Raw genomic sequence first — 14,920 nt, 5'->3', positions numbered from 1 at the left:
AGAGAGTCACAGACGGCTGCGGTTGTCTAGCATGTGTAAAGATGTCAGATAACAAAAACAATGTGCTAATCAGGATAGTTCCTAGTCAGACTGGATTAACATAAATGGTATATAATTAAGGACAGACTACACCGATTATCTACAAATCACATGTGTTTTCTGCTGCAGAGGAGCTTTTCACTCCAGTTCAGAAAGTTTTCACTGCAGTTCAGATAGCTATCGCCAAAGACCAGCACGCAGTACAGGGAAACATATCACAGTGTCACTAATGTCTTATTTATAAGCAGCAGCTAAAGCTAGTATCCCAATTCTAAGGCTTCACAAGTTAGATAGCTGCAATGGATGGGTTAGATGGGTGCAATGGACAGCTAGTTAAATTTAGACATTCAGGTGGTCATTACAACCTTGGTGGTCTTTTTGCAAGACCGCCGAGGGACCGCCATGCTGAAGACCGCCAGTGCAGGCGGTTTTCCACTCAGCGAATTATGACTGCTGGAAGCCCTCCATCCTTTTCTGGATGGAGAGCCGCTAGCAGCCATACTGGCAGTCGGCGGGGAAGTGGAGGTTGCTCCACCTCCACCGCCCCGTCAACAGAACACCTCCCACCGAATCACGTTTCATGATTCGGCGTGGCGGTGTACTGTTGACGGGGTGCTGGCGGACCCATGGATCCCGTCCCCTCCCGGAGGATCAACGGAACAGGTAAGTTGATCGTCCATTAGGGGAGGGGGGTGGAGGGGTGTTGTGTGCGTGAATGGAGGTGTGCGTGTGAGGATGTAGAGAGGGTGTGTGAGTGCGTGTATGCATGCGGGGGTGTTGTGTTTGGAAATGTGTGCGTGTCTGTCTGTATGTCTGAACGGATGTGTGCGTGTATGTCTGTATGTGGGTGTGCGTGTATGACTGTGTGTGTGGCTGTTGGCATGTTTGGTGATATATGTGCGGGTATGTGTGTTGGTGATGTATGCATGCGTGTACGTTGTGTGTCTGGGTTGCGATGTTGGGGATAGGGGTGGGGAGGGGGGTCCTGCCACCTTTAGGGGGTGGCAGGGGTGTGGGGGAAATGGGGGGAGGAAGCAGGGGAGGGGATTGGGGGTGGGGGAGACCCCTATCAGTGCCAGGGAAGGAATTCCCTGGCACTGATAGTGCTTATTGCCATGGATTTCATGGCGGTTCCCAACCCCATGAAATCCATGGCGGTCAGCTGGGTCGTGATACCGCCGGCGGTCTTGTGACGGCCGCCAGACTGGAGACCCAAGTCTCTAGCCCAGCGGTCGTCTCCGCCCTGGCGGACGGATCGCAGAAGTGGCGGATGACCATGGCGGTAAACGCCATGGTCATAATTCAATTTTTTTTACCGCCAGCCTGTTGGCGGGAAGACCGCCACTTCTCCGCCAACCGCCAGGGTCGTAATGAGGTCCTCAATGTGACTATGACCCATCATTGAGACCCCAAGAGTTCCTCCAGTATCAACAGGCATTCAGGAAATCCCTATGAGTGTGGTCATTAAATGAGTGCTATGCCGTATTTGCACAGCAGGATCAGAGCAATATGCAGTAGAAATAGTAATATTCATCTGCGTGTGAAGCAGTAAAAGCAATAAATAAAAAACAATATATTTGAAGCTCTTGAGTAACTCAACTGAACAGACTACAGAATCGAATGTATTGCCACTGGCCTTTCAAAAAGCTAATCCTTCAGTTACCTCACTCTTTTTCTCTATCTCATTTTGTCTACAGCAGTGGTTCCCAACCTTTTGACTTCTGTGGACCCCCACTTTATGATTATTAAACCCGGGGAACCCCACTGACTCATTATTGGAGTCCAGGGACATCCCACTAAATCATTATTGAAAGCTGGTGCCCTAATCTGTTAACAATGTTTAATTTTCTAAGCAATCATGGGCCCCCGGAGGATGCTTTGTGGACCTCCAGGGGTCCCCAGACCGCAGGTTGGGAACCAATGGTCTACAGCGTTACAATGTACCGTTAACAAAATGGAAATCAAATGATTACAAAGACTCACACTGGGAAAAGATAAGAGCAAAACAGCTCTGGGAACGAATAGCGTATTTTAACAGACAGCTTTCACTGGGGATATATACAGCACATGCTAGCCCACCAGAGCAAAATATCTACTGCTACTGACCAAGATGCAAAAAAAGCAGTAGAGCTATGCAAAGTATCAGCGGTAACCAGGTCGCAAACTTAAATCGTTGCAGAATATACTGAGCAATCCATTCATCCCTCAACAGAACAGCCCTGCCTCCCAGCTTCACATTAAGTACAAACACTTACTGGGGAAAAACAAGCTTCCTACAGTTATAATACCAAGAGTAGGAGGTCGAAATATATCAAATTAATTAGAGAGACCCAAATTAATTAAAACCATCCATGATGGGGATAGGTTTAGCTTATACAGGAGTTTCAGCAACTTCACAAATACCACAAGCGTAATTGGTGCCCACTAATGATGAATGTGACATGGCAGTATGTACTATCATTCAAAATCTGCTAAAATACTCACTGATAGCTAGATCATGTCAAAAGTCCCTAACTAGAGTAGCTCAAATATTCAAGATAATTTATTTCAATCTCATCAGCAACATGCCTTCTTCATCTATGCATCCATAATCTATAACAACATCCTCACATCTATGAAGCCTGCCCCAACTCTGTTTTAATTTAGAAAGAGGTGACACTCTTTAAAGAAAAGAACCACAGGATGCAGTGATAATCCACTTTTGCTCTTAGAAATCAGTTACGCCACTAATAATACAATAACTCTGTCTTTGCCTTGGACTTTGTACAGGACTCCACTGCCTTTCTGCTGGGTTTGTGCTACGTAAATATCACATATATGCATACATATTTATAAACATCGGTCCGCTACAACCAATAAATAAATACAAATACATACTTTGGCCCTCATTATGACATTGGCGGTAAGTACCTAAGTAACGCTTACCACCATGCTGACTGCCGCCAACATACCGCGGCCGCAGCGGATTACCACCACCCATATTATGACACGCACATAGCAATCCGTCACTATACAGCCACACACACAAGTCTGCCAGACCAAAGGTCAGTGATAAACTGGCAGTATCCAAACCCACACCGTTACGCCAACAGAACTACGCCCACCACATTATGACCCACGAATCACTGCGGTGGACATTCAATGGCGCTTAACCATTGGCGGTACATTTCGCTGCGCTTAAAATACACACACTCAAACAAAACTACGCCACATTGGACAATTCAAACTACACGCACCTGGCACACATACACACACCACACCCACACCACTATAAAACACACACCCACATTACCCACAACCCTTTACCATTGCAAATGATTGCCACAAGAGAGATAGCAAGACCACAGACAAGACCACAGACACACACCACTATCACCTATACACCATCCACGCACCTTCCATCACACACCCCAACACATCACCCCACACACCCTCACACACACCACTCACACTACACCAATGGCAGCACAACAACACCCCAGGTTCTCAGAGGAGGAGCTAAGGGTCATGGTGGAGGAATTCATCCGGGTAGAGCCACAGCTATTCGGATCACAGGTGCAGCAGACGTCCATTAATAGGAAGATGGAGCTATGGAAGAGAAACGTGGACAGGGTCAACGCCATGGGACAGCACCCAAGAACAAGGGATAACATCAGGAAGAGGTGGAACGACCTACGGGCTAAGGTACGTTCCACAGCAGCAAGACACCAAATAGCTGTACAGAGGACTAATAGTGGGCCCCCACCTCCTCCCCCACAACTTACAACATGGGAGGAGCAAGTCTTGGCAATCATGCATCCTGAGGGCCTGGCAGGAGTAGGAAGAGGACTGGACTCTGGTAAGTCAAATCTCTATTACTATCACCCCCCCACCTGCATGCCATCACAAACCCCCATCCTTACCCACACTCCCATCACTCCACCACCTCCCACATACCACACCATCACAACCCACACATCCCAATACCAAGCCCTGCGTGCAACACCAATGCATGGACACCCCTCACAGACCTGCATGGACACCTATCACCACGGGATGCACACTGGAGTGAATCACCTAGCCCACCAAATAGCAACTCACACAAAGGCAAATCTGCTAGGGCAACAACAACCATAGAAGGCAACACTCCCATGCACAAGATGACACACACAGAAACAATAACGCTGCATTTACATCCCCACAGGTCCCCCACCCAACGTCACCGGAGAGGAGGTGCTAGCAACTTCCAGTCCACCCCCAGAAGAGGCCCACAGGGATGACAGCAGCTCTGGACACCTGGATCTGGATGACCAACCTGGCCCATCAGGGATCTCTGGATAGTCGGTTACCCAGGCACAGTCCCATACCACCACAAAGCCTCCCCCTCAGGAAACACCACCACAGTACCTACCCAGCAGGCCCATACCTCTGTCCACAGGACATGTCAATCAGCAGTGTGTCCACCACTAAAGGGACCCCAGGCCACCCCACAAATACAGGATGATCAGGGACCTGGGGTCAGTGGGCAGATGGTTCAGGGGACAGAGGCACAGGACAACAGGGAAGCTGGGAGGACTGCTGTGCGACAGGAGGACAGGCCCAGAGAATTCACTCTCTGGGGGGCACTCACCAACATCCTGGGGACAAACCACCATTCCCAGGAGACGATGGGCCAGATACTGGACAAGTTACAGGAGACCCAGCAGCTGCAGGAGGGACAGTACCTGGGGATCAGGGAGGACTTGAAGTCCATTATCACCACCCTGGTCACCATTGCAGGGGTGCTGGCAGAAATGGCCAACACCATGAGGGAGGCAGTGGCACACCACTGGGCCCCTGACACTAGCCAAACCACCGAACAGCCTTCTACCTCCGCTGCCGCTAGTAGACAGGAGGCCCCGCCACAGGAACAACAGGCCACCAGCACCCCACCCACTGCAGAAGGAGAGCCACCATGCAACTGGTCCCTGTGATCCAGGCAGAAGCCAGAGAACATTGCCAAGACCCCCGCCAGATAATAAGACTCTCCTAAATGTCAACCCTGTGTCCCACTCTGTCACCCTGTCCACCTTGAACTGCCATTGCTCCCCTTCCTATGCCCCCTTGGACAATGCACCTGTGATACAAATAGACTGGACTCCATCCTGGACTTTCCTCCATCATCACCCCCGCCCATTGCACATCCCCCTCTAATCATTAGCACTTAAATAAACACCATTTGAATAAATACAAGTATGGAGTCTGTCAAATCATTTAACCGTGCATTCGTTTAAAAAGGTTTAAACACTGCAATTTGTCTGTACAGCAATGTATACATAGGAATGACCTGTAGTTGGCTGCAGTCAACACACCAGGAGCGATAGAGGGGCACAAATATCTGAAAATAGAGATGCCAAAGGGTACAGTAAGTGGCCATAGAAGTGGAAAAATCAGCCTGCCAGTGACAATGTCAAACACAAAACTGTCATTGTAAAGTGTAATTACAGTGTCTTACCTGTGTGTCATTGGAAATACTGTCGTATAATTGCAGTTCTCTTGTCCTCATCCTCATCCTCTGCCTCCTCATCTTCACTGTCCACAGGGTCCACTGCTGCCACATACCTATCTCCAGCCTCATCCTCTTGCAGAAAAGGCACCTGGCAACGTAAGGAAAGGTTGTGCAACATACAGCATGCCACGATGATCTGGCACACCTTCTTGGGTGAGTAGTACAGGGATCCACCTGTAAGATGGAGGCAATGAAACCTGGCCTTCAGGAGGCCAAATGTCCTTTCTATTATTCTTCTTGTTCGCCCATGTGCCTCATTGTAACGTTCCTCTGCACTTGTCCTGGGATTCCTCACAGGGGTCAATAGCCATGAGAGGTTGGGGTAACCAGAGTCACCTGCAAATATTGAGGGACAACTGTTAGCCACACACCAATCCTTACGGCCCACACCATACCCATACACCAACAACCCTTGGGTGGGAACCAGGGCTCACCTATTAGCCACACAAGGTGCCTCTGGAGTTGAGCCATCACATATGGGATGCTGCTATTCCTCAGGATAAAGGCATCATGCACAGACCCAGCATACTTTGCATTGACATGGGAGATGTACTGGTCCGTCAGGCACACTATCTGCACATTCATGGAGTGAAAGCTCTTTCGATTTCTGAACACCTGTTCATTTCTCTGGGGGGGCGGGGGGTCAATGCTATATGTGTACCATCAATTGCCCCAATAATGTTGGGGATATGTCCCATTGCATAGAAATCAGCTTTCACTGTGGCCAAATCCTCCACCTGGGGGAAATCGATGTAGCTGCGCATGTGTTTAATCAGGGCAGACAATACTCTGGTCAGCAGTACAGAGAACATTGGCTGAGACAATCCTGCTGCCAAGCCCACTGTCACTTGGAAGGAGCAACTTGCCAGGAAATGGAGCACAGATAGGACTTGCACAATAGGTGGGATCCCGGTGGGCTGACGGATAGCAGATATCCGGTCAGGTTCCAATTGGGCACACAGCTCTGTGATTGTGGCCCTGTCCAGTCTATAGGTGAGGATAATGTGCCTGTCCTCTATTGTTGCCAAGCCTACCAGGGGCCTGTACACGGGGGGATGTCTCCATCTCCTATTCATCTGCAGTGATTGCAATCTAGGGGGCAAACGGTAAGTAGCTGGTCAGTATTCCATATTACTACACACTACACTGCTTTTTATGTTGTGATTATAAGACAATATTGTTGTACAGGCCCAAATGGTGCCTATGTGTACTGTGACGCAGTTATGTGCCATGGCCTGCCCCGCCGAAATGGTGTCCGCCTGTCCTGTATGGAGAGACAGGTGGAAATGAGGTAATTACGCTGATGTTGTGCGCCGTTGCGGGAGGTGGTCGAAAACCGCTGTGCAAATCCTCATTGGATCCCATTGGGCCATATGGGTTACAGTGGCCAATAGTGATGTACGCCGGCGGTGACAGTACGCATCGCCGCAGACGTGACCACCATTTTCTATCTGTTCACCCACTTGCTACCTGACCTTCAACAGGAGAGTACCTACACTGCATGTGCTGCTGTGACCTGTGTCTGGAACCGACCATGGCTCGTGTCACTGGGGAAAGGGCCCCTGCCTTCACCACTGAGGAGTTGGAGAGACTGGTGGATGGGGTCCTACCCCAGTACTGAATGCTGTATGGGCCTCCAGACCCACAGATGAGTACACTGTGAGTACGATGAATGGGGCATGAATGCTTAGAGTGCTGTGTGTCAGGGCCTCATGTGGGGGGGGTTTGGGGTAAGGGCCCTGGGCAGCGTGCTGCATGAATGGTGGGAAATGTCTGTGCGTAAGGGGATGTGAGGGCTATGGTGGGCCATGAGTGTAACAGGCAGGACGGTCTGACTAATACCTTTTCCTATGTGTATTTCTCTGCAGGTCAGCGCCCATCAAAAAAATGGTATATGGCGTGCCATCGCCAAGGACGTACGGACCCTGGGGGTCTACAGCAGACGGAGCACCCACTGTTGCAAACGGTGGGAGGACCTGAGACGCTGGGCATGGAAGACGGCAGAGGCCCAGCTGGGGATGGCCTCCCATCGAGGAAGGGGTGCCCATCGAACCCTGACCCCCTGATGGCCCACATACTGGGGGTGGCCTATCTGGAGCTGGATGGGAGCTTGGGGGCATCACAGCAGCCATAAGGCGGTGAGTACAGTGCCCCAATATACTACTTGCGCGTAGTGGGGTGACATCCGGGTGGGGGATGTGGACCTGTGGGTGCCCCTAGGCCAGGCCGGCCAGTGCAGGGTAGGGTTCATGTTGGGCAGGGTCCAGTGGCGTAGCGTGGGTTGTCAGCACCCGGGGCAAGGCAAGTAATTTGCGCCCCCTAACCCGTGGATTTTAGCACTCGAGTCTCTTCCACTAGATTAGTTAAAGAAACCCTTATCCCCTAAGCACATGTATTGTTTGTTATGAAAATACTGATGTAATTAAAGTAAAATGCATCTAAATACAAGTTTATTTTCAAACACTTTATTGAGTGCTAACATGCATTACACATTCTCCACATTTTCAGCAGGTCTATAAATACAAATCTACAAATGTAGTAACCTAGCATGGGCCATGCTATTATATGTCGTCTCACAACCATCGTAAACGTCCAAAAATATCAAGAACAAAAACTAAACATCAAAATGGAACCATACCCTGGAGATGATCCAAGACTGGGCTAGATGGAGCCAACTTCCTCAATCCTGTACCTCTAATTGTAATTCTTTAATAGAAGTGCAAGATATCAATCTGTATATACAGATTAATTTAAATTTGCCTGCTTTTAATTAGCGCATATTTTTCAACAACGGAATTGAAATCTACATTAAAGTCTCTCTCAATGGACAGTATTGCTAGATTACTCAGTCTTTCTTGGCTCATTGTAGATCTCTGATATGTTTTAATTAGTTTAAGTTTTGAGAAACTTCTTTCACACCTCGCTGTAGAAACAGTGATAGTAAGAAAGATTCTTAATGTGACAACAAAGTTAGTTAAACTTTCTTGCAGCTTCCACTTATACACCCAGCGAAGCAAATCTAAAGCTGACCAGTTTGCAAATTGCTCATCAGGATTGACCTCCTTATACAAGATAATGTGGTGCCGAAGTCGAGTTATTTCGGTGAGCATAGATGGAGCATTCAATTCTGTGTACTGAGCACACGTGTGCTGAATTTGTTTCTTAATAAAATCATCTTTTCCAGTATCCAACAATGTTTGGATTTGCAAAAAAGCAAATCGCTGGTGAAGCGTATTCATCTGCGTAGTACGTTTTTTAATTTCTGCCTGAAGCTGATCAATTGCTTCCAGTTGTTCTCTGCTTGTTTCCTGTATTAAGGTCAAGCCAGCATCGCAACTGTTCTCACCATCCATCTTCTTGCGTCTTCCAACTCTTCTCTCTGTAGGTATGCAATAGGTTTTGCATACCTGCAGAGCTTTCTCAGTTGCCTTTGACACTAGACTATCACGTTTTTCATGACAAAATAAAGCCAATGCTTTTAACTTTTGCACGCATTGATCAAGCGCAAGTCCTTCTTGCTGCAGGTAGATCTGAGTATCATTTACTTCGGTTAGTACTGGGTTCCAAAAATGCAAGAAAGCGAAAAAAACATATGTCATTATGCAAACTAAAAGACTTCCTGCATCACCCCTGGTTTCAGAGGTTTCTTCCGGCCCATCTCTCAACGCTTCCAAAGCGTCTATTATTTTCTCAGTGTGTTCAGCAAGTACGCATACAGCTTCATGCTTTGAACTCCATCTTGTGTTACACGATTGCTTTACACAAATTGGTACATGTTTCTTAAGGATATCCCACCTGTGGGTGGAGCTTGAGAAAAATGCATACACCTTTTCCACAGTGCCAAAGAAAGTAACAGACTTTGTCCCAACACCAACTGCATGCATCCCAGCAAGATTGAGCGAGTGATTGTTACATGGCACAAACATTGCTTTGGGATTCATATCCAAAATACGTTTTTGTACACCACTAATGTGTCCAGCCATAGTCGCAGCATTGTCGTATCCCTGGCCGTAGCAATGCTCTAGTTTAAGGCCATCAGCTTGCAACTTGTCACAAATTTGTTTTGTAATGACATCAGCTGATTTCCCATATAACTGAATAAAGTCAATGAAAGACTCTGTCACATGGACTCCTGAATCTTCAATATGCACATATCGAATCACTTGGGACATTTGGTCAGTGTGTGAAATATCAGGAGTGCTATCAAACATTATAGCAAAATACTTGGCCTTTATGATATTTTGAAAGATGACTGTTCGAATGTGATCGCCGAGCAGGCTAATAAACTCATTCTGGCTCTGTGGAGAGAGATAGGACACAATGTAACCATCTGTGCGTTGTACTCTGTGAAGATGTTGTTTGGCAACTGGGTCATATTTGGCGAGTAACTTGAAAGTTTCTAAAAAATTTCCACAGTTACCATCTGTATTTAAATCTTCAGAGTGACCACGTAAGGGTAAGGTTTGCCTGGCTAGATACAGAACACAATCAAGTATTCTGACTAAGATTGCCTTCCATTTTTCAAATTACCTCTTTTGTGCAAGCTGGGCAGCAGCATCAATAGTCTCCTGTTTATGCAGCCGCATTTCTAATTCTTTCCACATTGTAAATGCACTCAAGTGATATGAACTGCGCTCATGCTCTAGTAATCTAGGGCTTAACTTTCTCCATGCATTAAATCCACTTGACTTTCCAAATGAACTTTTCCCTTTAGCCTTCTGAAAAAGTATGCAAGGAAAGCAATATGCAGCATTGTTTACAGGAGAAAACACCAACCATGTCCTTAACATAGTCTCACCATTCTCCAAATGTATGTAGAACCAATCCTTGGAAAATGACCTGCCATTACTGTCTCTTGGAAACCATGCATCCTTATTCTGCAGTTCCTCTGTCCCTCGCCTGACAAGTTCAGTTTTCAAGGTTTCATCCATGGTTTCAGGCCAATAGCCAATATCAGTATAAACTTTTTGGTTAATATTTTCTGGCAGATTTGGCTGAGTATAAACATCCTTAGATGAAACTGTCTCTGCTTCTAATGCAGGAACAGGAATGTCTACCGACACCGGATCAGGATTATGAGTCTCCTGTGGTGCTGCTGATGGTCCTGCTGTAATTTCAGCAGTACTCACCAAAAACCGGTGAAGGCTTCCAGCTAACTTAGCTTGTTGCTCTGTCTCTATCTTTCTCCTTTTCCTGCCTTGTGCACCAGATTATTTTTTGTATGGCATGATATAGGTGTAGTATTCTGCTAAAATTCTAAAAAAAGAAAAAAAAGAAAATCACTTTCTTGCCTTGCTGCACTTTTAGCACCCCTTCATTGTATAACCATTTCTTTACTCTTAACATAATTTTTATTCACCTTCATGCCTATTGCCTTACTCTTTCAGCAAAAAAAAAAAAAAAATTAAAGGTTGCTAGACCCACTGGCTTACATCAACTTATGTTGAGCTGGAGCAGCTACATATAGATCGAAATCTGTCTCGTCACTGTTGAACCAACCAAACTTCAATCCATCTGGTCAGCTCACTGCCCCCTTTCATTGCAGAATGACCAGTGTGCCCCCTTTCAATGCAGAGAGACCAACGTGCCCCCTTTCAATGCAGAGAGACTTACCTGCAACGGCGGCTTCTACTCAGTTCCCCGCGTCTCCTCGAGTCCTCCAGCCTCTTGCTCGGCAGCTCAGCCAATTGCATGCATTCGCCTTTCGGCCAATGAGGAAGTGGATCCCACTTCCTGATTGGCTAGGAGGAGGATCCGTGTGACAATAGCGACATTTTTGCGAAATCTGTGACAGCGCCAGACTGCTGACTCTGCTCACTCGCTGTTAAACTGACTGAGCGAACTGTTATGTCAGAGTCAGACAGAGTGCATAGGCGTGCGCAGCCTATGGCATTAGGGTGTGCACCTCAAACATGTGCGTGTGTATATATATATATATATATATATATATATGAATATACACACACACACTTTTTAAAAATAAATGTAAACAAACATTTAAGCAGTATTAAAACATTTTTAATTAAATAAACAATTATCAATGTATACCATAGATCCCATTTAGAGCAGGGTCCCCATAGATCCCCCTTTAGAGCAGGCCGATCCCCCTTTACAGCAGGGTCCCCCATAGATCCCCCTATAGAGCAGGCCAGGGTCCCGATAGATCCCCCTTTAGAGCAGGCCAGGGCAGGTCCCCCATATAGATCTCCCCCCTTACAGCAGGCCAGGTTCCCCATAAAATAGATCCCCTCTCTGAGGATCCTCTATGAGTAGCGCTACATAATCATATGGCTCCATTTAAATACATTCTTCTGTGCCTTTTATGTCCACTGTCCACATATAGTTGCATACTATTCAGTGTTCTTCTTCTCACACACTCAGTCAGTCAGTCTAGTCACTACTAGCACTACACAGCCAGCCCACTGAGCCCAGTACTACTCCAGTCAGTCCTGACTCCTGTCACTCGTGACTCCTACCTTTTTTTTCACCGGCTGTCCCGGACCCGATCACAGCAGTCAGCAGGCTAGGTTTTCTCCTCCAGGTCCTCCTAGGTTTTCCTCCTGCAGCGTCTGTCACCACTGGCTCTCTCCTCTCTGGCCTGTGTCACCTGCCGCCGCTGCCAGCTTCTTCTTGCTGCTGCCTGGGCTGGTCTGGTGTGGTTCTCTCCCGCGCTCAGCGCTGCGCTGGGCGGCCGCTGCACTGTCCCTCCCCCAGATAGTCCCTCGCTCTCTCTCCGCACCGCACGCCTGGCACCCCCCCCCTCCACAGTGGGCGGCGACCCGGCGGCTCGGATCGGATTCGCACAGCCAGCACTGCAGTGAGAGAGAGTGAGTGAGCCAGGCAGGGGCAGAGAGCTGCGAGTGCGAGCGCGCCCCCCCCCCCAGATGTTGCGCCCGGTGCGTCCGTCCCCCCCTGCACCCCCAACGCTACGCCACTGGCAGGGTCTGATGTCAACCTCCTCCAACCAAGGTAGTAGGCAACCACTACTGGACAGGGGTCAGTGGGTCTCAGGTATGCTGCAGTTGGCATTAGGTGTCCCTGTCCATGGGCTGGTGACTAGCATTGTGACTGGTAGTGTATTGCCTAGTGCGTAGGGCTGTTCCCTGTGTGTGAGTGTGTTGTGTACGCCAACAGTGGTGTTGTTGGTGCCATTGACCAAGGGTATCCCCCTTTTTGTTTTGTCACCCTGTCCTTATGTGCATTAGCATCATCTGGTGGAGGAGCAGAAGCACCGGCGATGGGGAGAGCTGTGTCCCACGGGGCCCAGGAGGCCAAATCCACCGACAGTGAGGGTACCAGTGGGACGGAGGGCGAGGGGAGCACCACGGCGGAGACTGGGGGGACAGTTCTGACAGTGATACCTCCTCCGATGGATGCTCCCTGGTTGTGGCGGACACCTCTGTGCCCACCCCAACTACAGGTACAGCCGCCACCCCCGTACCAGCAAGGCCCTCCGAGCAGCCCCTCAGTGTGTTTCCCGTGCCCACTCACGCATCTCCTTTGCCCCAGGCACCTCAGGTCCTGCCCCAGTTAGCCCTGCTGCCCTGAGTGAGGAGGCTATTGACCTCCTGCGATCCATCTCTGTTGGGCAGTCAACCATTGTGAATGCCATCCAGGGGCTGGCAGCCCATTTGCAACAAACAAATGCATTACTGGAGGGCATTCACTCTGGCATGGCGGCCCAACAGAGTTCAATCCAGCCTCTGGCCTCCTTCCTGATGGCAGCCATTGTCCCTGTTTCTAGCCTCCCCCTCCAATCTTTTCTGCCCAATCCCATTCCCCTCAACCCCAACCTATCCCAAGCACACAGGCAGACCAGCATGCACCCAGGACAGCATGCGCCCAGGACAACACACAGGAGCAGTTCAGGCAAACACAAGCACCACACATCATCCCACAGGCACTCACACAAACATCATTCAGACGCAGACATACCAACATCCACAATGTCCACTGTCTACCCCTCCTCCTCCTCCTCAACCTCCCTCCCAGTTGCGTCTACACTCACACCTGCATGCACTACATCCTCATCTACTACCACCATCACGCCTATCACTACATGCTCCTCACTGGCAGTCACCACCCCCAACTTCCATGCACACGTCCCCTGTGTCTTCTCCCACTGTGTCAGTGCCCCCTCTTCCCATACACAAACACAAACACTCAGACACCCAACAGCCATCCACCTCACAACAGCATCCAGCCCATGCACCTGCACCCAAACACGGCAGTCACCTCCTACAACCACTTCCTAAGCCTCCACTCCCAAACCTTCACCCTCTTCCCACCCTAATGCCCCTAAGAAGATTTTCCTCTCCACCAATGACCTCTTCCCTACACCCCCCTGTCCTTCACGTCAGGCCAGGGTGAAGAAAACCCAGGCAAGCACCTTAGCCACCCAGTCCAGGGGCACAGTAATGTCGACACCTACTGCAGGTGGGAGAGGATCACGGGCACCAGGCAGCAACACTGACAGGGTGTCTGCACCAGGTGCATCAAGGAAGGGCAAGGAGGCACTACCTGCTGCGATTAGGAAGGGCAAGGAGGCACCACCAGCAGCATATAGGAAGAGCAAGGAGGCACCACCAGTAGCGTTTAGGAAGGGCAAGGAGGCACCACCAGCTGCAACAGGGAAGGGCAAGGTGAAATCCCCGGCTACTGACAGGAAGGACAAGGGGCCTGCACCAGCAGGCAGGAAGGACAGGAGGCCTAGTGCTGGGACTCGTTCGGAGCCCCCACCACCAACCATGGTGGTTCAGCCGTCTGAGACTGCACAGGATGGGCTGGAGCCTCCCTCCACCACTGGCAGCACCGCCAACACCACCACCGCCAGCACCACTGCCAGCAGCAGCAGCCCCAGTGGGCAGCCGTCTGAGGCTGAGGGGAAGGGCTGGAGCCACCATTGCCAGCACCGCCACCAGGACCACTGGCAGCAGCAGCGGCCCAGTGGGCATCTGTCTGATGCTGCAGGGGTAGGGCTGGAGCCTCCCCTCACCACTGCCCGCACCGACACCATCACCACTGCCAGCAGCAGCAGCCCCAGTGGGCAGCTGTCCGAGGCTGCAGGGAAAGGGCTGGAGCCTCCGCCCACCACTGCCAGCACCGACACCAGTACCGCCACTGCCACCACGGAGCAGCTGTCACCGCCGGTGAACAGTGTGTAGTCCTGCCTCCATGGCCTGTTGTGCGTCCTGGCCCCTGCAAATACAGTGGGTCTGACACCCAGGTGAGAGACTGTGACCTTGTACTCCCCAAGATCTGCATAACTGGGCACAATGCCCCCTGCAGAACCAGTGGAAGAAGCCATCCACTCACCCCATCCTTCCCAGGATGAAGCACACTGGGCACAATGCC

At 49.7% G+C, this 14,920-nt stretch overlaps 2 protein-coding genes across 2 annotated transcripts in view; both read right to left on the bottom strand.

Moving 5' to 3' along the window:
- Positions 1-14,920, bottom strand: part of ITGB2 (integrin subunit beta 2) — a 487,597-nt gene that overhangs the window by 400,480 nt on the left and 72,197 nt on the right. The window lies entirely within an intron of this gene.
- Positions 8,317-10,497, bottom strand: LOC138283618 (zinc finger MYM-type protein 1-like). The gene is made up of 2 exons (XM_069221556.1): positions 10,365-10,497; positions 8,317-10,037 (listed from the first exon to the last, which is right to left on the bottom strand). Exons 1-2 carry the CDS (start codon positions 10,495-10,497, stop codon positions 8,317-8,319), a joined length of 1,854 nt encoding a protein of 617 aa, XP_069077657.1.

The sequence above is a fragment of the Pleurodeles waltl genome, chromosome 3_1 (assembly GCF_031143425.1).
Source record: "Pleurodeles waltl isolate 20211129_DDA chromosome 3_1, aPleWal1.hap1.20221129, whole genome shotgun sequence".
NCBI classification, from domain to species: Eukaryota; Metazoa; Chordata; class Amphibia; order Caudata; family Salamandridae; genus Pleurodeles; species Pleurodeles waltl.
Note: the sequence above shows the minus strand (reverse complement) of the source record. Positions and strands in the feature narration are given on the sequence as shown.

Excerpts from the sequence above, each read along its gene's own strand:
- LOC138283618 (XM_069221556.1), bottom strand. The coding sequence starts at position 10,497 with ATGGATGAAACCTTGAAAACTGAACTTGTCAGGCGAGGGACAGAGGAA. Across the intron at positions 10,038-10,364 it reads CTACATACATTTGGAGAATG|CCAGGCAAACCTTACCCTTA; the intron begins GTGAGACTATGT and ends TTCTGTATCTAG.